The 24,078-nt window shown below is 40.7% G+C and overlaps 1 protein-coding gene across 6 annotated transcripts; it reads right to left on the minus strand.

Annotated features, from left to right (window-relative positions):
• Nucleotides 1-7,056: 7,056 nt before the first annotated feature.
• Nucleotides 7,057-21,343, minus strand: LOC110309479 (uncharacterized). 6 transcript variants are annotated; one of them, XM_021182163.1, is made up of 5 exons: nt 20,888-21,343; nt 20,543-20,623; nt 18,433-18,531; nt 18,021-18,092; nt 7,057-7,236 (listed from the first exon to the last, which is right to left on the minus strand). In XM_021182163.1, exons 1-5 carry the CDS (start codon nt 21,275-21,277, stop codon nt 7,222-7,224), a joined length of 657 nt encoding a protein of 218 aa, XP_021037822.1. In that variant the 5' UTR covers nt 21,278-21,343; the 3' UTR covers nt 7,057-7,221. The 6 variants fall into 6 exon arrangements, with proteins under 6 accessions (XP_021037822.1, XP_085685107.1, XP_021037826.1 ...); XM_085828981.1 differs by having other exon boundaries at nt 18,423-18,531; XM_021182164.2 differs by lacking the exon at nt 7,057-7,236 and adding an exon at nt 17,507-17,950.
• Nucleotides 21,344-24,078: the final 2,735 nt, after the last annotated feature.

A 24,078-nucleotide genomic window follows, 5' to 3' on the forward strand; every position in this document is an offset into this window, starting at 1 on the left:
AACTCTCTAATTAGTCCTACAGTTGGATTTCTCTGTGAAGTTCAGAAATGTACATATATCTCCTGCTAAAATTCGTGTTATAATTACCTATATGTTAAAATACTCCTATTTCTTCTCCTTCCATTCACATACCATCCCTCTTATCCACAAGCACACATATGCTCATTAATATTGACATTACTTATATTACTCCTACATGAGCATGGACAAACTATACTCTTTTTTTAAATTATCTTTTCTTTTTTATTGGATATTTTCTTTATTTACATTTCAAACGTTTTTCCCTTTCTAGGTCTCCCCTTCAGAAACCCCCTAACCCATCCTCCGTACCCCTGCATCTATGAGGGTAGTTCCCCACCCACCAGCCACTCCTGTCTTCCCACCCTGACATTCCCTTACACTGAGGCATTGAACCCCCTTAGGCCAAAGAGCCTCTCTACCCACTGATGTCCAACAAGGCCATCCTCTGCCACATATGACGCCAGAGCCATGTGTCCCTCCATGTGTACTCTTTGAGTACCCGGGTATCTGGCCAGTTGACACTATTGCTCCCTCCACAGGGCTGCAAAGCTGCTCAGCTCCTTCAGTCCCTTCTCCAAATTCTCCATTGGGGACCCCGCACTTAGTCAAATAGTTGGCTGCAAGCATCCTTCTCTATATTTGTGAGGATCTGGCAGAGCTTCTCAAGAGACAGCCATATCAGGCTCCTGTCACAAACACTTTCTGGCATCCACAATAGCTTCTGGGTTTGGTGACTGTATATGGGATGGATCCCCAGGTAGGGCAGTCTTTGGATGGCCTTTCTTCAGTCTCTGTGCCACACTTTGTCTCTATATTTCCTCCTGTGAGTATATTGTTCCCCCTTCTAAGAAGCACTGAAGCATCCACACTTTGATCTTCGTTCTTCTTGGGCTTCTTATGGTCTGTAACTTGAATCTTGGGTATCCCAAACTTTGGGGCTAATATCCACTTGTTAGTGAGTGCATATCATGTGTGTTCTTTTATGAATAGGTTACCTCACTCAGGATGATATTTTCTAGTTCCATCCATTTGCCTGCGAATTTCATTAAGTTATTGTTTTTAATAGATGGGTAGTATCCCATTGTGTAAATATACCACATTTTCTGTATTCATTCCTTTGTTGAGGAACATCTAGGTTGTTTCCAGTTTCCAGTTTCTATTATAACTATGGCTGCTATGAACATGGTGGATCATGTGTCCTTATTACATATTGGAGCATATTCTGGGTATATGCCCAGGAGTGATATAGCTGAGTCCTCACAGGTAGTATTATGTCCAATTTTCTGAGGAACCACCAGACTAATTTCCAGAATGGTTGTACCAGCTTGCAACTCCACCAGCAGTGGAGGAGTGTTCCTCTTTTTCCACATCTGCTGTCACCTGAGATTTTGATCTTAGCCATTCTGACTGGTTTGAGGTGTAATCTCAAGGTTGTTTTGATTTGCATTTCCCTGTTGACTAAGGATGTTGAACATTTCTTTAGGTGCTTCTCAGCCATTCGAGTTTCCTTAGTTGAGAATTCTCTGTTTAGCTCTGTTCCCCAATTTTTAATAGGGTTATTTGGTTCTCTAGAGTCTAACTTCTTAAGTTCTTTGTATATATTGGATGTTAGCCCTCTATCAGATGTAGGATTGGTAAAGATCTTTTCCCAATTTGTTGGTTGCCATTTTGTCCTATTGACAGTGTCTTTTACCTTACAGAATCTTTGGAATTTTATGAGGTCCCATTTGTCGATTCTTGATCTTAGAGCATAAGCCATTGGTGTTCTGTTCAGGAACTTTCCCTCTGTGCCCATGTGTTCAAGATTTTTCCCCTCTTTTTCTCTTCTATGAGATTCAGTGTATCTAGTTTTATGTGGAGGTCCTTGATCCACTTGGACTTGAGCTTTGTACAGAATGGATATGGTATGGATATGGAAGGGAATAAGAATGGATCAATTTGCATTCTTCTACATGTTGACCACCAGTTGAGCCAGCACCATTTGTTGAAAATGCTGTCTTTTTTCCACTGGATGGTTTTATCTTCTTTGTCAAAGAAGTGGGTGTGTGGGTTCATTTCTAGGTCTTCAATTTTATTCCACTGATCTTCCTGCCTGTCACTGTACCAATACCATGAATTTTTTATCATGATTGCTGTGTACTACAGGTTGAGGTCAGGGATGCTGATTCCCCCAGAGATTCTTTAATTGTTGAGAAGAGTTTTTGCTATTCTGGGTTTTTTGTTATTCCAGATGAATTTTCACATTGCTCTAACTCTGTGAAGAATTGAGTTGGAATTTTGTTAGGGATTGCATTGAATCTGTATATTGCTTTCAGCAAGATGGCCATTTTTACTATATTAGTCCTGCCAATCCATGAGCATGGGAGATCTTCTGAGATCTTCAATTTCTTTCTTCAGAGACTTGAAGTTCTTGTCATACAGATCTTTCACTTGTTTGGTTAGAGTCATACCAAGATACTTTAAATGGTTTGTGACTGTGCTGTTTCCTAATTTCTTTCTCAGCCTGCTTATCCTTTGAGTATAGGAAAGCTACTGATTTGAGTTAATTTTATATCCGGCCACTTTGCTGAAGTTGTTTATCAGGTTTAGCTCTCTGGTGGAATTTGTGGGGTCACTTAAGTATACGATCATATCATCTGCAAATAGTGATAGTTTGACTTCTTCCTTTCCAATTTGTATCCCTTTGACATCCTTTTGCTGTCTAATTGCTCTAGCTAGAACTTCAAGTACTATATTGAACAGATAGGGAGAGAGTGGGCAGCCTTGTCTGGTCCCTGATTTTAGTGGGAGTGCTTCAAGTTTCTCTCCATTTAGCTTGATGTTGGCTACTGGTTTGCTGTATATTGCTTTTACTATGTTTAGGTATGGGCCTTGAATTCCTGATCTTTCCAAGACTTTTAACATGAAGAGTTGTTGAATTTTATCAAATGCTTTTTGAGCATCTAATGAAATGATCATGTGGTTGTTGCAGTAAATCTCTTCCCAAATATGTCCTGGCAATGAAAACACAGCACAATTAATATGATTACATGCTATTCACCTAGATTGGGCAGATCTACCACTACACTAACATCTTCCACAGCTTATGAGACCCCCCAGAACTTGCAGTTTCTCCAGGCCATGTGCTTCTGCACCACTTTTCTTCTCCTTCCTCCTCCTCTGTGTCCTCTCCCTCTTCCATTTTCTCCTTCTTCTCTCCCCCTCACCTTCCACTCCACCTTCCCTTTTATCTACCCATTCATCAGCTCTCCTTTACAAATTAAGGTGGAAAGCAGGTTTACAGGAAATCACCTGAGTGCTGACTCATTCCTTGTTCACAACCACTCACAGGAGAATGGAATTAACATCAAATATAATTAGCCCCAGGGCTATCCACTACATGGTTGTTTTTTGTTTTTCCTTTGAGATTGTTTATGCAGTGGATTACATTGATGGATTTCTGTATATTGCATCTCTGGGATAAAGCCTACCTGATTGTGGTGAGATTTGGTTTATGAGAATTTTATTGAGTAATATTCATAAGGGGAACTGGTCTGAACTTCTCTTTCTTTGTAGGGTCTTTGTGTGGTTTTGGAGTCAGTGTCACTGTGGCTTCATAGAAAGAATTGGTGGTGTTCCTTCTGTTTCTATTTTGTGGAATAGTTTGAAGAGTATTACATCTTCTTGAAGGTCTGATAGAATTCTGCACTAAAACCATCTGGTCCTGGTGGTTTTTTGGTTGGGAGATTTTAATGACTGCTTCTATTTCTTTAGGGGTTATGGGACTGTTTAGATGGTTCATCTGATCCTGATTTGACTTTGGTGTTTAGTATCTGCCTAGAAAATTGTCCACTTCATCCAGATTTTCCAGTTTTGTTGAGTATAGGCTTTTGTAGTAGGATCTGATGATTTTTTGGATTTCCTCAGTTTCTGTTGTTATATCTCCCTTTCTGATTTTGTTAATTTGGATACTGTCTCTGTGCCCTTTAGTCTGGCTAAGGATTTATCTATCTTGTTGATTTTCACAAGGAACCAGCTTCTGGTTTTGTTGATTCTTTGTATAGTTCTTTTGGTTTCTACTTGGTTAGTTTCAGCCATGAGTTTGATTGCTTCCTGCCATCTACTCCTCTTGGGTGTATTTGCTTCTTTTTGTTCTCGAGCTTTCAGGTATGCTGTTAAACTGATAGTGTATGCTTTCTCTTGTTTCTTTTTGGAGGCACTCAGAGCTATGAGTTTTCCTCTTACCACTGCTTTCATTGTGCCCTATAAGTATGGGTATGATGTGCCTTCATTTTCATTAAATTTTAAAAATTCTTTAATTTCTTTCTATACTTCTTCCTTGACCAAGTTATCATTGAGTAGGGCATTGTTCAGCTTCCATGTGTATTGAGGATTTCTGGGTTTTTGTTGTTGTTGTTGTTGTTGTTGTTGAAGACCAGCCTTAGACTATGGTGTTCTGATAAGATGCATAGAATTATTTCAATCTTTTTGTTTTGTGACCGATTATATGATCAATTTTGGAGAAGGCACCATGAGGGGCTGAGAAGGTATATTCTTTTGTTTTAGGATGAAATGTTCTATAGATATCTGTTAAGTCCATTTGGTCCATAACTTCTGTTAGTTTCACTGTATCTTTGTTTAGTTTGTTTTTCCACGATCTGTCCATTGATGAGAGTGAAGTGTTGAAGTCTCCCACTAGTATTGTGTGAGGTGCAATGTGTGCTTTGAGCTTTAGTCAAGTTTCTTTTATGAATGTGGGTGCCCTTGCGTTTGGAGCATAGATGTTCAGAATTGAGAGTTCATCTTGGTAGATTTTTCCTTTGATGAGTATAAAGTATGGTTCCTTATCCTTCTTGATAACATTTGATTGAAAGTTAATTTTATTCAATATTAGAATGGCTACTCCATCTTGTTTCTTGGGAGACAAACTATATTCTTGCTAGGATTTTGTGGCCAGTATGGGTGGGAATTGCTTTTGGTGAGATGAATCAGCAATGATGTTTTAAACTGTATTCACTAGTCTATTTTTTTGGTCAAATTTTTATGTTTCTATGTTTTTTTAAGATTAACAATCTTATTAGTCCTTTGAGAGTTTTGTACAAAAAGTTCTAATCATATTCACTCCCCTACCCAAGCTCTTTGGTATTTTGCCATTCCTTTTGGGATGTGTTTGTTTGTGCGTGTGTGCGTGCCTGTGTGAGTGCTGGTACGCTTCCCTGTGACTGAGGATGTTGAGACTGGGGACAGAGTCTCTCACTGAACCTCTAACAGTACGTTTAGCTAGTCTGGCTCCAGGTAAACCCATGATCTTCCTGTTGTGTCCATCCAGTGCTGGGATTATCCATACACACTGTTGCTCCCACCCAGTGTGTCCATCAGAGCTGGGAACTGAACTCCGCTGCTCATGTTTTGGAAGCAGACACTTTGCCACTGAGCTCTCACCCTAGATCCAGAGGCAGATTCTCGCTCACTTCCAGGTCATGTGACCTCCCAACCCCAACCCAATCACAAGTATTTTCTTAGTGATTACTTTTGTGAAATTTTTATATGAGGCAATAGTTATCATTTGATTACTCATTATCTAATAGAATTACTTATTAAATATTATTTAATAGATCTTTCTGATGCTTACCCTCCCTGCAACCCTCTGATCTTCATGGCATTGTTGTCTCTGGCCCTGCCTTAGTTTAGAAGGGATTCATACCCACTATCGCCTCAGCTGTCTTGCTCATTCCCTCCTTTGTCAGGTGTTCTACACATACACTAGGTTGTTTTCTAGTTTTCTGAATGTTTACTGCTATTGTTTTACTGGTTTTTCCTGCTAATTCTGCCTAAAATTCTTTCAGACTTGGAAATTGTTTGTAACTTCTTCAGTCTCAGAGGTTTTATCTAGTCCATGAGCTATTTGCACATTAGCCCATTAAAATATTTTTTCCTTTTTATATGATGGTTGGAAGTTATCTGTGATAGTTTGTATTGTTGAATCAAGAGGATCTGGAAGCCCCCATGATACAAAGCTTCTGGGCACAGGTATAAGGCATTGTCTAGATTAGGTTAACCTATACTCATGAGTGAGAAGAGTCAGTTAGAGTATGTTAGCCCATACCTGTGAAGTCACATGATTGGCAAGTTATACCCTTGTCCAGATAATTGCTATATTTTAATATGCACACATTGACACAGTGTCATTTTTCCTTAATTTCGTCATTTCTGGAATAGCTTGTTTTAATATTTAATGTATGTTAATATATGGGAAAATCATTTACTTTTAAGTATCTTTTTCCCCATATTTTTAGATGAGCTTGAAAACTGTTGGTATGACTGATCTTTTCACATAACTTGCCTGAGTATCTTCTTCTTCTTCTTTTTTTTTTTTTTTTCTGGCTTCATTTGTTACCACTATAATTTGTTTTCTTTCAGTTTACTTTCAATTTAATTGGTTCTTTAGTACCTGGATTGTAATATAAAAGTATAATTTTCCTTTTTTCTCTATTACATGATGTTACTTTTCCTCTATGGAATGACTATGTTGCACACAAATCCACACAAATTTTGTTTTTAAAAAAGTATGATTTCATATCTGTACCTAATAAATTGATACTTATTTCTTACTTCTGATTTCTAATTTAACTTCCTATGGTTTTAGAGCTGAAGCTTTTCTACTAATTTCAGTGCTTTAAGATGTGTTTTGCCCTTGAGTTTGGCCTACACTGTGGCCTTGAGACTAACATATGACCTGCTGTTGATACATGAGGTGAATGACTAGGGAAAGCGTTGTTCTTGCTGGGCTTTGCCATCTCCTGTATCCCGCCTCTTATTCAGGGAGGTTGGACTGTCCAACGAAAATACCAGTTTCTCCTATTTCCACTTTTATTTTTTTCATAATTTTCCCTCAAAAATTTGACACATTATGTCCCTTCAATACAGGTAAAAGCTTATGCACACCTTCTTCCTTTAGTAATGACTGCAGGGTCAGTATAAAATAACTTCCTTTCTCTTAACTTGTTTACAGATCCATAGGTAACATTGATTCGGTTATTAATTTATCTGCAAATGTAACATTTCTGTGAACCATGTCCACTTTGTTTATTTTATCCATGGAATGGCTACATGGGACAAATGCTGCTTCTGATGACCGTCTTTCCCAGATATCATATTTTAGCTTTGTGGATAGTGGCATTATTTTGGGTCCTGAAGTTATTTAGAAATCCTGAGGTCCTGTCACTTCAGTTTCCCCTGGAGAGAAAAAAACAGGATCAGACAAAAGCTGCTAGGAAGTGGGGACAGCCTGGATTTGGACCTGGTTTAAATTGTACCCTCACATTTCCTTTTCTTACTAAATGTTTTCTGAAATATGGATATTTCAGTCCACATCTTTCAATATAGGTAAAAGCTTATGCACAATTTCTTCCCTCTGATGCTCCATGACATCATAAGTGTAATGAAGTTGAAGGAGAGTGGGATATACATACTCATTTAAGTCTCCCTGAGTCCCACATAGAGGGCTATCTAGCTTCAAGAGAGAGCATAGTTAGAGGATTCTCAGGGATAAGTTATTTTAAGAGGTGACTGATGCACATATCTTGTTAGGAATCTAGTGTACTATCGATCAGTGCCCAAGTGGCATGTTCCCAGGTTCTCAGCCAGTTATTCAAGGAGTTGAAATAAAGGCACACACAGATTGCAAAAGGAAGATGTTGAAAACAAAGCCATAGAATAGGCCAGGAAGTACCGCAAGTGAGTCAAGGCCTATAGAATCAAGTTCCTCGAAGACTTAGACTACTGCTTGGTACTTGCTTGGGGCTGGAGAGATGGCTCAGTGGTTAAGAGCTCTGTCTGCTTTTCCAAAGATAAACAATTCCCAGCAACCACATGGTGGCTCACAACCATCTGTAATTGAACCTGATACCCTCTTCTGGTGTATCAACAACAAAATGCTCATATACATTAAATAAATCTTAATTTAAAAAAAAAAGATTTGTGAGAAGGTAGTGTGTGGTTACCTAGTTTTGCAATTGGTAGTGGCTGATGCAGAAACTAATAGTTGGACAAAGTACTACATATAAGTAACTGTGAAATATCATCTGGCACTACCTCAGAATGAAAGGCTGGAAAACAATTTTCCAAGCAAATGGTATGAAGAAACAAGCTGGAGTAGCCATTCTAATATCTGATAAGATTGACTTCCAACCCAAAGTCATTAAAAAAGACAGGGAGGGACACTTCATACTCATCAAAGGTAAAATCCTCCAAGAGGAACTATCAATCCTGAATATCTATGCTCCAAATACAAAGGCAGCCACATTCATTAAAGAAACTTTAGTAAATCTCAAAGCACACATTGCACCTCATACAATAATAGTGGGAGACTTCAACACACCACTTTCACCAAGGGACAGATCGTGGAAACAGAAACTAAACAGGGACACAGTGAAACTAACAGAAGTTATGAATCAAATGGATCTGGCAGATATCTACAGAACATTCTATCCTAAAACAAAAGGATATACCTTCTTCTCAGCACCTCATGGTACTTTCTCCAAAATTGACCACATAATTGGTCACAAAACAGGACTCAACAGATACAAAAATATTGAAATTGTCCCATGCATCCTATCAGATCACCATGGACTAAGGCTGATCTTCAATAACAAAATAAATAATAGAAAGCCAACCTTCACGTGGAAACTGAACAACACTCTTCTCAATGATACCTTGGTCAAGGAAGGAATAAAGAAAGAAATTAAGGACTTTTTAGAGTTCAATGAAAATGAAGCCACAACATACCCAAACTTATGGGACGCAATGAAAGCATTTCTAAGAGGAAAACTCATAGCTCTGAGTGCCTCCAAAAGGAAACTAGAGAGAGCACACATTAGCAGCTTGACAACATACCTAAAAGCACTAGAACAAAAGGAAGCAAATTCACCCAAGAGGAGTAGACGGCAGGAAATAATCAAACTCAGGGGCAAAATCAACCAAGTGGAAACAAGAAGAACTATTCAAAGAATCAACCAATCAAGGAGCTGGTTCTTTGAGAAAGTCAACAAGATAGATAAACCCTTAGCCAGACTCACTAGAGGGCACAGGGAAAGCATCCTAATTAACAAAATCAGAAATGAAAGAGGAGTCATAACAACAGATCCTGAAGACATCCAAAACACCATCAGATCCTTCTACCAAAGGCTATACTCAACAAAACTGGAGAACCTGGATTTAATGGAGAAGTTCCTAGACAGATACCAGGTACCAAAGTTGAATCAAGATCAGGTTAATGATCTAAACAGCCCTATATCCCCCAAAGAAATAGAAGCAGTCATTAATAGTCTCCCAACTAAAAAAAGCCCAGGACCAGATGGGTTTAGTGCAGAGTTCTATCAGACCTTCAAAGAAGATCTAATCTTCTTTGTTCTTCACAAACTATTCCACAAAATAGAAACAGAAGGTACTCTACCCAACTCATTCTATGAAGCCACAATTACTCTGATACCTAAACCACAAAAAGACCCAACAAAGATAGAAAACTTCAGACCAATATCCCTTATGAATATTGATGCAAAAATCCTCAATAAAGTTCTTGCTAACCGAATCCAAGAACACATCAAAACAATCATCCATCCTGACCAAGTAGGTTTCATCCCAGGGATGCAGGGATGGTTCAATATACGGAAATCCATCAACGTAATCCAGTATATAAACAAACTCAAAGACAAAAACCACATGGTCATCTAGTTAGATGCAGAAAAAGCATTTGACAAGATCCAACACCCATTCATGATAAAAGTTTTGGAAAGATCAGGAATTCAAGGCCCATACCTAAACATGATAAAAGCAATCTACAGCAAACCAGTAGCCAACATCAAAGTAAATGGTGAGAAGCTTGAAGCAATCCCTCTAAAATCAGGGACTAGACAAGGCTGTCCACTTTCTCCATACCTATTCAACATTGTACTTGAAGTCCTAGCCAGAGCAATTCGACAACAAAAGGAGATCAAAGGGATACAAATTGGAAAAGATAAAGCCAAAATATCACTCTTTGCAGATGATATGATAGTATATATAAGTGACCCTAAAAATTCCACCAGAGAACTCCTAAGCCTGAAAAACAGCTTCGGTGAAGTAGCTGGATATAAAATTAACTCAAACAAATCAATGGCCTTTCTCTACACAAAGAATAAACAGGCTGAGAAAGAAATTAGGGAAACAACACCCTTCTCAATAGTCACAAATAATATAAAATATCTTGGCGTGACTCTAACTAAGGAAGTGAAAGATCTGTATAATAAAAACTTCAAGTCTGTGAAGAAAGAAATTATAGAAGATCTCAGAAGATGGAAAGATCTCCCATGCTCATGGATTGGCAGGATCAACATTGTAAAAATGGCTATCTTGCCAAAAGCAATCTACAGATTCAATGCAATCCCCATCAAAATTCCAACTCAATTCTTCAACGAATTAGAAAGTGCAATCTGCAAATTCATCTGGAATAACAAAAAACCTAGGATAGCAAAAACTCTTCTCAAGGATAAAAGAACCTCTGGTGGAATCACCATGCCGGACCTAAAGCTCTACTACAGAGCAATTGTGATAAAAACTGCATGGTACTGGTATAGTGACAGACAAATAGACCAATGGAATAGAATTGAAGACCCAGAAATGAACCCACACACCTACGGTCACTTGATCTTCGACAAGGGAGCTAAAAACATCCAGTGGAAGAAAGACAGCATTTTCAACAAATGGCGCTGGCACAACTGGTTGTTAACATGTAGAAGAATGCGAATCGATCCATTCCTATCTCCTTGTACTAAGGTCAAGTCTAAGTGGATCAAGGAACTACACATAAAACCAGAGACACTGAAACTTATAGAGGAGAAAGTGGGGAAAAGCCTTGAAGATATGGGCACAGGGGAAAAATTCCTGAATAGAACAGTAATGGCTTGTGCTGTAAGATCGAGAATTGACAAGTGGGACCTCATGAAACTGCAAAGCTTCTGCAAGGCTAAAGACACCATCAATAAGACAAAAAAAACACCAACAGATTGGGAAAGGATCTTCACCTATCCTAAATCAGATAAGGGGCTAATATCCAATATATATAAAGAACTCAAGAAGGTGGACTCCAGAAAGTCAAATAACCCCATTAAAAAATGGGGCTCAGAACTGAACAAAGAATTCTCACCTGAGGAATACCGAATGGCAGAGAAGCACCTGAAAAAATGTTCAACATCCTTAATCATCAGGGAAATGCAAATCAAAACAACCCTGAGATTCCACCTCACTCCAGTCAGAATGGCTAAGATCAAAAATTCAGGTGACAGCAGATGCTGGCGAGGATGTGGAGAAAGAGGAACACTCCTCCATTGTTGGTGGGATTGCAAGCTTGTACAACCACTCTGGAAATCAGTCTGGCGGTTCCTCAGGAAATTGGACATAGTACTACCGGAGGATCCAGCAATACCTCTCCTGGGCATATATCCAGAAGATGTCCCAACTGGTAAAAAGGACACATGCTCCACTGTGTTCATAGCAGCCCTATTTATAATAGCCAGAAGCTGGAAAGAACCCAGATGTCCCTCAACAGAGGAATGGATACAGAAATTATGGTACATTTACACAATGGAGTACTACTCAGCTATTAAAAAGAATGAATTTATGAAATTCCTAGCCAAATGGATGGACCTGGAGGGCAGCATCTTGAGTGAAGTAACACAATCACAAAAGAACTCACACAATATGTATTCACTAATAAGTGGATATTAACCCAAAACTTAGGATACCCAAGATATAAGATACAATTTGCTAAACGCATGAAACTCAAGAAGAATGAAGACCAAAGTGTGGACACTGTGCCCCTTCTTAGAATTGGGAACAAAACACCCATGGAAGGAGTTACAGAGACAAAGTTTGTAGCTCTGATGAAAGGATGGACCATTTAGAGACTGCCGTATCCAGGGATCCATCCCATAATCAGCTTCTAAACGCTGACACCATTGCATACACTAGCAAGATTTTGCTGAAAGGACCCAAATATAGCTGTCTCTTGTGAGACGATGCCGGGGCCTAGCAAACACAGGAGTGGATGTTCACAGTCAGCTATTGGATGTATCACAGGGCTCCCAATGGAGAAGCTAGAGAAAGTACCCAAGGAGCTAAAGGGATCTGCAACCCTATTGTTGGAACAACATGATGTACTAACCAGAACCCCGGAGCTCTTGTCTCTAGCTGCATATGTATCGAAAGATGGCCTAGTCGGCCATCAATGGAAAGAGAGGCCCATTGGACTTGCAAACTTTATATGCCCCAATATAGGGGAATGCCAGGGCCAAAAGAATGGGAAAGGGTGGGTAGGGAAGTGGGGGGTGCTATGGGGGACTTTTGGGATAGCATTGGAAATATAATTGAGGAAAATATGTAATAAAAATATTAAAAATTTTTAAAAAAAAGAAATATCATCTGGGATCATCTATAATTAATTCCCTCTATCCAAGGAACAAGAAACATTGTGGGATAGGGTCCAGAAAGAATGTAAGAGGCACTAAGTGCTGTGAATGCCAGCTTCTAAACACATTAACTCATAGATGCTTTGGTTCCTATGTAGACCTTTACAAGATCAAACCAGTAAAAATTCCATCATGGATGTGTGAAGGGCCCTTTTGACCTCACCATTAGTGGAGGAGTTATTGGCTTTTGGTGGCTCAGAGGGAGGGGAGGAAGGGAAGGAGGGAGAATTGTTCTCCTGTGGGGGTATGGCTGCTGGTAGATTGCCTATGCCACAGTGAATGGCCTCCTTGCTCTTGGCTATGGCTATGATTAACTAACTTGCTTCCAATTCCTGTCTTGACTTCCCTACAATGATGAACAGTAACTGACTTGCCAAATAAATGCTTTCTTGCTCATCTGCTTTTTGTTGGGATATTTTATCCCAGCAACAGACTATAATTAGGGCAGAAATGGGTGTTAATGTACAAAGAGCCATTACTGTGAAAAACCTGACCATGTTTTTCCTAGTACTGTGGAAGAGATTCAAACTTCAGGCTAGAGAAATTGCTAAATGTTGAGCATTTGGCATAATGATCCTCTCCAGTGGGAGCTTGAAGCATAAGAACTCTGACAGAAATGTGGACAGTGGAAGCCCACCTCATAATATTTCAGAGGTAACAAAGACTTCATGGAGAATTAGCATAGGGGCCATTTGTTTGATATTTTATCCAAAAAAAAAAGTGGCTTATTTTGTACCTGTATTTTGAAAAGCTAAATGAGGTTGAAATAAGAGAAAATTTCATGTCAGGAGTGCATTCTAATTGGGCTGAGAAGTGGTGTCAGGTCTGGCACGGCCTTGGTAGGGGTGGAATGATATGGTTCCTGCCCCTGGGACAGGGCCAACAAGGTATGTGTCTCCATGAGTACAGATGTCTACTGTGGGCATAAAGCTTGCTGCATAATACTGTTCATATTTTTACATTCCTCATTCAAGTCATGTCCTCCCTGTTAACATTAATGACTCCATGATAATCGGAGTACACACAAGTCTGGGAGGTGAAGGTGTGGCTAATGTCTCAGCAAAACATTAAACACTGGGTAAGGACTGAAGGACAGCCCTTAAGGAAAAGAACTCTAAAACTATGAGTTCAAAAATATATAATTTCTCAACTATGCAAAATATAAGGGTGCAGTATGAATTAAATGAGGGACTTCATGAATCTAAAAGAACAAAAGCATCTATACTATGAGCCAGCTTGTCAGAAGATACTAAGGAAAGAGATAAAGAGGTTTAGGAAATGGTAATTGTGGGAGATCCCCTGTTTGTTTGTGCTTACAAGAGCAGGCAGATGCCTGAGTTCAAGGTAGGCCTGGGACAGAGCAAAGTTAGGACCACGCATGGTAAAAATGATAATTTCAGGGTGGAGCCCCACTCAACTGGTTTATCCTCTGTGCTTAAGGGAGGCAGGCAAATCTCTGAATTCTTTTGCAATGTTAAAAAAAAAAAAAGTGTGTATGTGTGCTTCTTTTCTCCTAAGAATCAAGGTGTTAGGGTCACAGGATGCCAATTCATAGGATATCAAAAGGTTACCTGGAGCAAATGACTGGACTTACGATCTGCAAGAGATGAGCTATCCAGACAATTTTTTTAGAATCGCAAGAGAGAACTGCTTGGAGAACTGTCTGGAGCAGAACACAGAGAGAGAGAGAGAGAGAGAGAGAGCCGTCTGGGGATCTCCAGAGAAAGCAGAACAGAGAAAATGCGACCTGGAAAGCTGTCCGGAGCAGAACATAGGCCACCAGCTGGGATCCATGATTTGACTGAGAGTCCTTTGTTTGTTGCCACTCCCAGACACACTTTCACTCAGAACCCCTCTCCATCCTGAGGCTGGTCCTTGGCAAAGTGGCTGTATTTGTTAAAGAAATCAGGTTCCACTGAAGTGATACCTTTTCTGGGACAGAAGCTGAGTATTTCCACAGGGTGGGCTCGCAGAAGCTAGCAACGGAACTTGCCAGTGTGGTAAGCATTCTATTACTAGTTCTGTGGTGAAGTTGCGAGACTGGTGGCGTCAAAGATACCAGCTGAGTCCAGACACAACGTGGTTGTAGGGTTAGGGTCCCTGCAGAGAGTTCTTGAGAGACCAGTGTGAAAACACTGTTGAAATGGAGCCCCTAGGGTATTTGTGATTCTAGGACTGTGGCAATGCATTCAAATAAAAATAATCTCTTACAGTCTAAGGGATTTGACACCCAGAGTTAATAGTACATGTTGAAGTCATTTAGGCCTGATGTCGTACCATGTACTCATTCAGCCTGTTTAACCTGCCTTTAAGAGAACAATGTATCCTTCATAAATACAAACTTTATATGCCCCAGTACAGGGGAACACCAGGGCCAAAAAATTGGGAATGGGTGGATAGGGAAGTGGGGGGGAGGGTATGGGGGACTTTTGGGATAGCATTGGAAATGTAATTGAGGAAAATACGTAATAAAAAATATTAAAAATTAAAAAAGAGAGAGAGAGAGAACAATGTAACAGTCAACTTTACTTGCCTGAGATGTCCCATGTGATCAACTTTTACAATCTAAGCTAAGACATAGCTGCAATCTTAACTCTTCCATGCTCTGACCCAGGACAATGCATGTGTATCATTTGCTTAAAGCAGCAAACACAGAGGTTGAAGGAAACCCTATAAAATCTAGCTTTAAGGTTGAAATCATCCATTTATGGATATTGACTGATAAACAGTGGTATTTGTTGTCTGGTCAGTTGGGATCAGTTGAAGCCAGCCACTTAATCACACGTAAAAATCTGTTAGAGGGGGAGCTGGAGAGATGGCTCAGCAGTTAAGAGCACTGATTGCCCTTCCAAAGGTCCTGAGTTCAAATCCTAGCAACCACATGGTGGTTCACAACCATCTGTAATGAGATCTGATGCCAAGCCGGGTGTGGTGGCACACGCCTTTAATCCCAGCACTCGGGAGGCAAAGGCAGGCACTCAAACTGAGTTCGAGGCCAGCCTGGTCTACAGAGTGAGTTCCAGGACAGCCAGGGCTACACAGAGAAACTCTGTCTCATAAAAAAGAAACCAAAATAAATAAATAAATAAATAAATAAATAAATAAATAAATAAATAAATAAAATGAGATCTGATGGCCTCTCCTGGGTTGTTTGAAGACAGCTACAGTGTACTTACATATAATAAGTAAATAAATATTTTTTTTTAAATCTGTTAAAGATTTCTGTGAAGTATTCCTATTCCCTCCCACTACGTGATATTTTCTGTTCAGTCAATAGAGGGAAGCCCTTTGTTAAGAACATACAGTCATACATACAGTCATACATACAGTCATACAACAGACAGACTGATGCACATAGACATACAGTGACACAAGGACAGATTCATAAGATAGCCTTCAGGCAGGCACAGCTTATACAACAGACAGAAGACACAGGGCATGAAGTGGAAAATTCAAATCTGGGCTTGTTTTTGGTTAATGACTCCAAGGGAAATGAAGTTCTTTTATTTCTTCCCTTGATGCTACAGCAATGCATTATCAGTGACTTCGAGTTAATCACTATTTTTTTGATGCATGAACCAGGACCATAGAACATAGGCTACAAGAAGATAGAGATACGAAGTGAGCTTAAGCCTAGAAGAGATGCTGTGTGTGCTGCAGGTAGCAGAGCTGGAGGGATGGGACCCAGAAGACCACATTAAGATCATCAGTTGGTGGATGTGAGTTTTAAGGACTTGGTGTGGGTCCTGATGATTTTGGTTTCATTTTGATCTGATTGTTCCTTGCGATGTCCCAATTCTTCTATTTTGGAGTGGGATTTTTTTTACTCTATACCATTGTATATGCTGGAAGTATGAAACTTCATTTTTATTTTATAGGAGCTCACAGTTGGCATACTTTGGACTTTTTAAGTAATTTAAATTTCTAAAGACTCTGGGGCTTTTAAAGTTGGACTGTATTTTATCAGATTATAACAGAAGAGTTAAAGATGAGGAGTAGAGGGTTATGGTTTAAAGTGATGGGTTTATGTGTCAAGTTGATAGGAGTGAGGGTTGGTTTTAATCATTAATAATACAACTTAGAACCGCCCAAGAGATTACCTAGATTAGGTTTGTCCGGTGACATTTATGTAGGGAATTAATTGTCTTGATCACACTAATTTTGTGTGCTAAGAGTCATCATAACAGTAGATGGTACCATATCATTCCCTGGGTTTAGATCCTGTCCTGTATAAGAGACAAACATGTAGAAATACATTCTCTCTGCTTTTGACTGTATGATGTTGGTTGTGAATGGCTGCTTTCAGTTTCTGCTCTGGTTTTCCATAATGATGGATTTTTGACCTGGGTTATTAAGTCAAATAAACCTTATCTCCCTTCAGTTGCTTTCATTGGGGGTATTTTATCATAGTAAAAGAAATGAAACTAGAATAGGGACTTTTCCTAAAATTTCACTTGAGATTACAGTTTGCCTTACTATGCATACATACAACCAAACCCAGTACAAGCTACATTATCTCTCCTACCTTTGAAGGAATATGTAGCAGAATTATATATGACTGAAACTGTTCAATTTTGTTGGTCTTTAAGGAGAGGAGGAACTTATTCCATGGGTCCGAATGGAATCTGCCCACATAGTACATGCTGGTAAAGGTCTCAGGTACCAAGTGCATTATTGGAAGAGGATTGTGTGCACAGCCCAAACCAAGTAGAGTCCCAGGCCACTGAGCTATTCCTCATGCTTGCCTGCACCACTAGGTCCTGGAAAAGCATTATATATATATAATATATATATATATATATATGCATTATATATATTATATATATATATATGGCAGATATGATCTTAATAGATATTTAGTTAAAAATTGAGTCTATTGAGTATCACCAAGAGTTAAACTAAAGAAAACAAGCCTCATAAACAAGCTTTAGAGAATCTATATTGTGCAATTAATGTAAAGGACAAGTATTCTTCAAATGTTGAAAGTTGATATGAGGCAAAGCTTTCCATCGAGTCTGACTTTCTCTTTCCCTGTACTAAAGAGCCTAAGATCCTCCCAGGGCAAAGAATCTCACATGGGGGACAAGCAAGTCTCTGCTGGTCACAACCACATCACTCTGGAATTCCAGATTACTTCTTAAAGGTCTCGAGCTCCTGAACCTAATGTTTATAGGAGTCCTATTTGCTGACAATGCTAGCTAGCGGCATTGTCTCCAGGTTTACAATGATAAACAAGCAAGTGGAATTTGTTGGCCATAGGTAGGTAGCTTGAACAAGCACAGCCTCTGGTCTCAAATGTGCAGCAGAAGTGGCTGAGCTGTGTTCCTGGCCAGGACAGCCACACCTGTGCTTCTTTGTCTTGATGAACTTGCTATGGAATGTCCTGGCAGATCCAAGTGGCAGCCCGACCACAGGGCAGCCTCTGCCTGTGCACATCAGATTATTATCTGTGAGAGAGAAAGTAGTGTGAGAGGTCTGAGTTTCCTGACATGCGAATGGGGTGAGGTTTTATCTTACCCTCTGCTTTCTCCATCCTGAAATGTTATTTGGTAAAACTTGCGTTCTTGACGAATGACAACTCATTCTGTCCTGAGATAGTTTTCAAACAGATCTAGTTATTATTTGTATTTCCAATTTCATCTCTATATAAACCCATGTTAGTCATGTCGAACTAAATCCACAAGCCTACATTTCTTGAGGCCTTTCAGTGTGACAGGCACCCTGAAGAGTAATCACCAAGATCACTGATTTGCCCCTCCTAACCAGGTCCAGACTACCATAAAGTCTCCAGTTATACCTGGATTGCTGAGCTTGCCAGACAAACCAAGATAAACAAGTGTGAAACTGAGTCCACATTCAAACCCTAGCAAGAATGGACCCTGTCCTGCCCTGTCTTTTTAGGCAGCATCTCCATTGCACCTGTACTTGCCAGTGTTTCCTGAGTGAAGGCATCAAGATCATCCAGGGATTGAGCATCTTCCACTTCATGATTTCCAGTCTCTGTCCCCGGCTGCAGATTCCCCGGTACCTGAAGAAACAGTGAATGAGATTCATGACCAGTTCTAGGTCTCTCAGTTCATCAGGGAAAAGCTAGGTTATTACCCTGATTGTTAGCTGTAAAATCTTTAGGGGCACTGGTTCCACTCATATATCTAGGGTATTTTCTAGGTATGTTCAGATACTGAGAAGAGGCCAATGAGGAAAATGGATACAGTGTTGCTCCAGGAGCATGCTGGCTGTGTCTTCCTTATTCCCATGGACACCAGGTCAGTCTGTATGGGAAGCACAGCCCTGACACTGCTAAACTGCAGGTGTGGCAGGTGGCTCCTTCCATGGAGGAAGATTGGCTCATCAGGACTGACAGAGCACAGCTGGCTTTGCACTGGGGAAAGAGAGTAGGGAACTATTGAACTGAAATGCTAGAACTTGGGTCCAATAGTGAAGGGACAAGGTGAACACGGTGCTCAGAGAAAAGTCTGGAAAAGAGGAAGAGCCCAGAATAGAGATAAGGTGGGATAATGGGGGAAAGTGTGGATCAGAGGGGGGAACAGGAAAGAAAACAGAAAGGACAGATTGGGCTGGGGAGCAGGCTAAAGGCTAGAGCTGACAGGATGTGGGTAACACAGGAGGAACAAGCACTGGCAGAAAGAATGGGAGTCGGGAATTAGGTTTCATAAGGAAAATGCTGGGAAGCCATTTTGTCATCTTGTCAGAAGACACTCTGAACCTTTCTCTTCAGTAAAAACAGAGAGGGACTTTGCATGTTCGAGACCTGCTGTGGCAGTCATCTCCCAGATACCTCATGTCCCACTGTGACTGAAAGAAACTGAAAAACCAATGTCTGCCTCTTGGTCCTATGTATCAACTTCAGCAACCAGGCTAGAGGCCCCCAAGTGGAGTCTAAGAGTGATCAGGGGAGGTATCAAATAAAAGAAGTAGAACTGTAACATTAGCGTGTGCTCCTGTGATAGCATGGTTATCTCCCTTCAGATAGCAGGGCCAAGGCACAGAACAGAAGCAACTTGTTGGGACCTGGGGGAGCTTTCCTGAAGCAGGAACTAGGAAGAGTCAGAGGCTCATGAACATGTCTTCCTAAGGCCTCTCATAGCATTTACAACACTTGTGACATGTGTCAATTATAGAAGACATGCATCTTGCTTCCTATCAATCCACAGACCTGGGCAGGAGATCAGGCTCCTCAGAAGGCACACCAGTCTTTTATTTTAAACACAAACGTATCTTTATTCAATCCAGTCTTCTCAAAGACAACAAATAAGTGGGTTTTGTTGTTGTTGGTTTTTTGGGGTTTGTTGTTGTTGTTGTTGTTCCCAGAGACCATTTCAGTCATCGTAGCTGGTGAAGTTAATATGATATATAATTTTTGGATCATCATCTGCCTTATCTGGTGCTGTTTACTGTTGGTTGTTTCTGTGATATGTTATTGTCTTCTCAACACACACTGTTTTGCAGATTTACATATGTATTTCATATGAAGCCTTTTTTCCTTTTTTTTTTCAAATTATGACTCCATTGTAAACTTTCTGCTGGTTGCTCAGGATTTATAATCCAGATATACCCTCACATAGCACTATACTCCTCTTGAGACAACACAATACATTGTAACTACAAAATGTCCATTCTACTTGAAAGTTGCTGTATAATTAACTCACGAGACAGTAGTGCTTTTCTCTGTAGAGTGTGTGTGTGTGTGTGTGTGTGTGTGTGTGTGTGTGTGACGTGCTCTAATTGAATACTGACTCCTTCATTCCCTGTCTTTTCCTCATCTCTCTTGTGAAGAAGTCTAAACATCTACTGATGTCCTGAACAGTTGCTAGCAATTATCACAACATCCCTGGCCACTGCGCAAAGGACATACTCCACAGTATCTCCCTTTCATGCCAATGAAACTGAATCATAAAATGGCTTAAGACCAGACCCACAACTGAAGCCAGAATCCTGACTCTGTCCAGACTGGCTCCCGGTCCACTTAGCTGTCACCTGTAGTGATGCTGATCTTCCTGGTGCTAAGCCCCACTTACCAAGGATGTGAGGTCACATCTGCTTCCTCCAATTCCAAGCTCTGGGTCTAGAGAACTCTTGTTCAGTTCCTGAAGGATTTGCTGAAAGACATTCAGAAAAGGCTCTCCGATAGCTGAGGAAGTGGTTTCCCTGGGATCCCATTTAGCGAAAGCCTCTAGACTGTTTCTCAGTTGCAGCCAGATTCAGTAAGAGAAATCAGGGGAGATGAGATCCAGGCTATCTGCTGCTGGCTCCATCATCCTGCCTCCTCCGTGTTCACCATGCTGGGCTGCTAGGAAAACAGCCTTTGGCATTTCTGAAGTGAACCAACTGCAAGGATTTCTTGTTTGAGGTTTTTGACTTACCTCCTCTGGCTGAAAGTAGCTAGTCTCCAGATGGGAAAGAGGAACTAGGCAACTATCCAGCAGTGCTCTTGGAGAAGAGGTAGTCATGAGGGTAGACAGGAAGGAAGGGGTCTCGAAATAAGGGGGCTGCTTAGAGGAAAGTTTGTTTACACAGGAGGAACTGGGCATAGCAATCATTAAGGTGGGGAAGTAGGAAGTGTTCCTCAGGGCAGGGAAGGAAGTAGGGTAGAAAACGAAAAGAGGGTTGGTACGAAAGGTAGGCTGAGGCGTGGGAGTCTGAGGTGCAAAGAAATGAATGCTTTTTGGTTGATCAGAGGGCAGAGAAAGATCCTTAGGGGGAACAGGATTGCGTAGACTTCCCAAAATCCTTGGCCGCTTCCTTCTCATCATCCCAGACCCTGAAGAGCTCTTACTTTACTGATGGCAGTTACTGACTGAGCTAGGCCAGACCTGATGTGGCAGTTATGTCATAGGTCAGCTCTCACCTCATTCCATGACAGAATGCCCATTGTGAAGTGCACAGACCCTCCCTCTGCTCCAGCACCCCAGGCTCACCCCGCCCCCAGAGAAATGGGCTCTAGGTGTAAGAGTGACCATGGCAAATGGCACTGAGCATCAGGGCTGTCACATGAGTCTCTGCCATTGGATATGGCTTTCATTGCATTGATGGAGAGTGGTCAGACACATGGGCTAGGTCCATGTGCCTGGGTCTTGGGGCAGCAACTCTAGAATTAGGAACTGGAGAAATGTGTGGAAGTCAGGTTACATGCCTTTTAAAAGGGTTTTCATATCATGTAGTTGTACAAAGAATGACTAGAGTTTGTTTTGTGTTTTTGGTTTTTGGTTTGTTTTGTTTTGTTTGCCCCCCCCCCTTTAAAGCACACCTCTCTCTGCATCACATCTGTGGATCAGATGGAAGCTCTTAGCCACTGCTCTTGGCTACTGCTCCAGCACCTTGCCTGCTTGCCATGCTACCCACCATGATGGTCATGGGCTCAATCTCTGGAGTAAGCCCATTAAAAACTCTCTTCACTAGCTTGCTTTAGTCATGGTGTCTCTCGATAGTAACTAAGACAAATGTAGTATCAGGAAGTACTGGTATTGCTATCAGGCCAGACCGTGATGGAAACAATGGGAAGATTTTAGAAATTTAGGCTGGTAAAGAGGTTAAACACTGTAATTAGGGCTTCATAGACCATCCTCTGAAGCTCTCAGAAGACACTCTTGCTGAGAGCACTGTGGGCTCTAGAGCCCCAGCTCAAGAGTTTTCAGGGGGAAAAACAACATTCACAACTAGACTAGAGACCATTCTTGTGATATTTTAGCAAGGAATGTGGCTGCTATCGGCCCTTGTCCTGAGATTCTGCCTGAGACTGAACTGAAGAGCTTTGGACTCATTTCTTTGGTAGAGGAGATTCCAAGACATCCTCATATTGATGTTGTGATTGTTTACTCTTATGCAGGTCTACAGTGAAAAAGAACAAATGGGGTGAGGAAAAAAACACAACATGTAGAATTTGAGGAAAAAGGAGCACCTGGAAATTATTTTTTTTTACTCTTCTCTTTTATATTATGTCACCACTACAATTTCTCCACCCTCCTCTCCTCTCAGTCCTACACACCTCAACTCGCTCTTCCATCCACTCCTCCTCTGTTTCTCTTCAGAAAAGGGCAAGCCTTTCAGGGATAGTAACCAAATATCAAGGTGTAGTAATGTCGGAATACCTCCCCTCGTATTAAGGCTGGATGAAGTAACTCATTGGGAGGAAAAGGGTCCCAGAAGCAGGAAAGAAAGTAAGAGACAGCCCAGCCCCTACTCCCACTTTAGGAGTCTCATAAAAAGACCAAGCTACACAACTGTAACAAGTGTGAAGGGCCTATGTCAGTCCCATGCAGGCTCCCTTGGTTAGCAGTTCAGTCTCTGTGAGCCCCTATGGCCCAGGCTAGTTATTTCTGTGGATTTTTTTTGGGGGGGGGGTCCTTGACCCCTCTGGCTCCTACAACCCTTCCTCCCCCTCTTCTGCAGGATTCCCCAAGTTCCACCTAGTGTTTGGCTATGGATCTCATCGGTTGGCCACTCCCAGAATTTCTATACCACCTTAACCCCAACACATCTTGTAGACAGGACAAATTGTAGATAAAGATTTTGTGGCTAATTGGTATCCCAGTTGTCTCCACTGGAAGATTTGCCTGGTTATAGGAGATAGCTGGATCAAATTCCATATCCCCCATTACTAGGAATCTTAGCTAGCTAGGGTCATCCTCTTAGATTCCTGGGAGTTTCCACTGCACTAGATTCCTACCTCTGCCCCTAAATGCCTCCTAATTCTGTTGTCTGTCCCAGTATTCTTCCCCAATACAATCCCCTACCCCATCTATACTCAGTCTTATCCATTCTATTCTGTGGAACCTTAGAGTCCACAAGACATTTGTCCAGGCCCTACTGGCTTTTAGAGTCCATCTTGAGAATTCAGGTGTTATTCTAATAGGTCTGCCTTTATTTGTTACTTGGCCATTATTTTTCTTGCAAATTTTAATATTCTTTCTTTGTTCTGTATGTTTAGTATTTTGATAATTACATATATGGGGTACTTTCTTTTCTGGTCCAATATATTTGATGTTCTGTAAACGTGTACCTTTATAGGCATCTCCTTTAGATTAGGAAATTTTTCCCCTATGCGTTTTTTTTCTTTGAAAATTTTTTTGGGGGGGGCCTTTGAGCTGAAACCTACTTCTCCTATTCCTATTATTCTTAGGTTTGGTCTTTTCAGAGTGACCCAGATTTCCTGGATGTTTTATGCCAGGAACTTTTTAGATTTAACATTTTCTTTGACCAATGTATCAATTTCTTCTATCATATCTCCTATGCTTAAGATTCTCGTCCCTTGTATTCTGTTGGTGATGCTGTGTCTGTAGTGCTTGTTCACACACCTAGGGTTTTCCATCTTTGGGATTCCCTCAGTTTGTGTTCTCTTTATTGCTTATATTTGAGTTTTCAGTGAGTATTTTATTCATTTCCTTCATCTATTTGGTTTTTTTATCTTGGCTCTCTTTAAGTCATTTGTTCATTTCTTCCCACAGCTTCCTCGTGTTTTCCTGGATTTCTTTAAGAGATTTATTCATTTTTAAGGACCACTTTAAGGACCACTACCATATTTTTAAAGTTGGCTTTAAGTCCGTGTGTTTCACCT

Source organism: Mus caroli, unplaced genomic scaffold (genome assembly GCF_978045245.1).
Source record: "Mus caroli unplaced genomic scaffold, Mus_caroli_1 scaffold_12, whole genome shotgun sequence".
Lineage (NCBI taxonomy): Eukaryota > Metazoa > Chordata > Mammalia > Rodentia > Muridae > Mus > Mus caroli.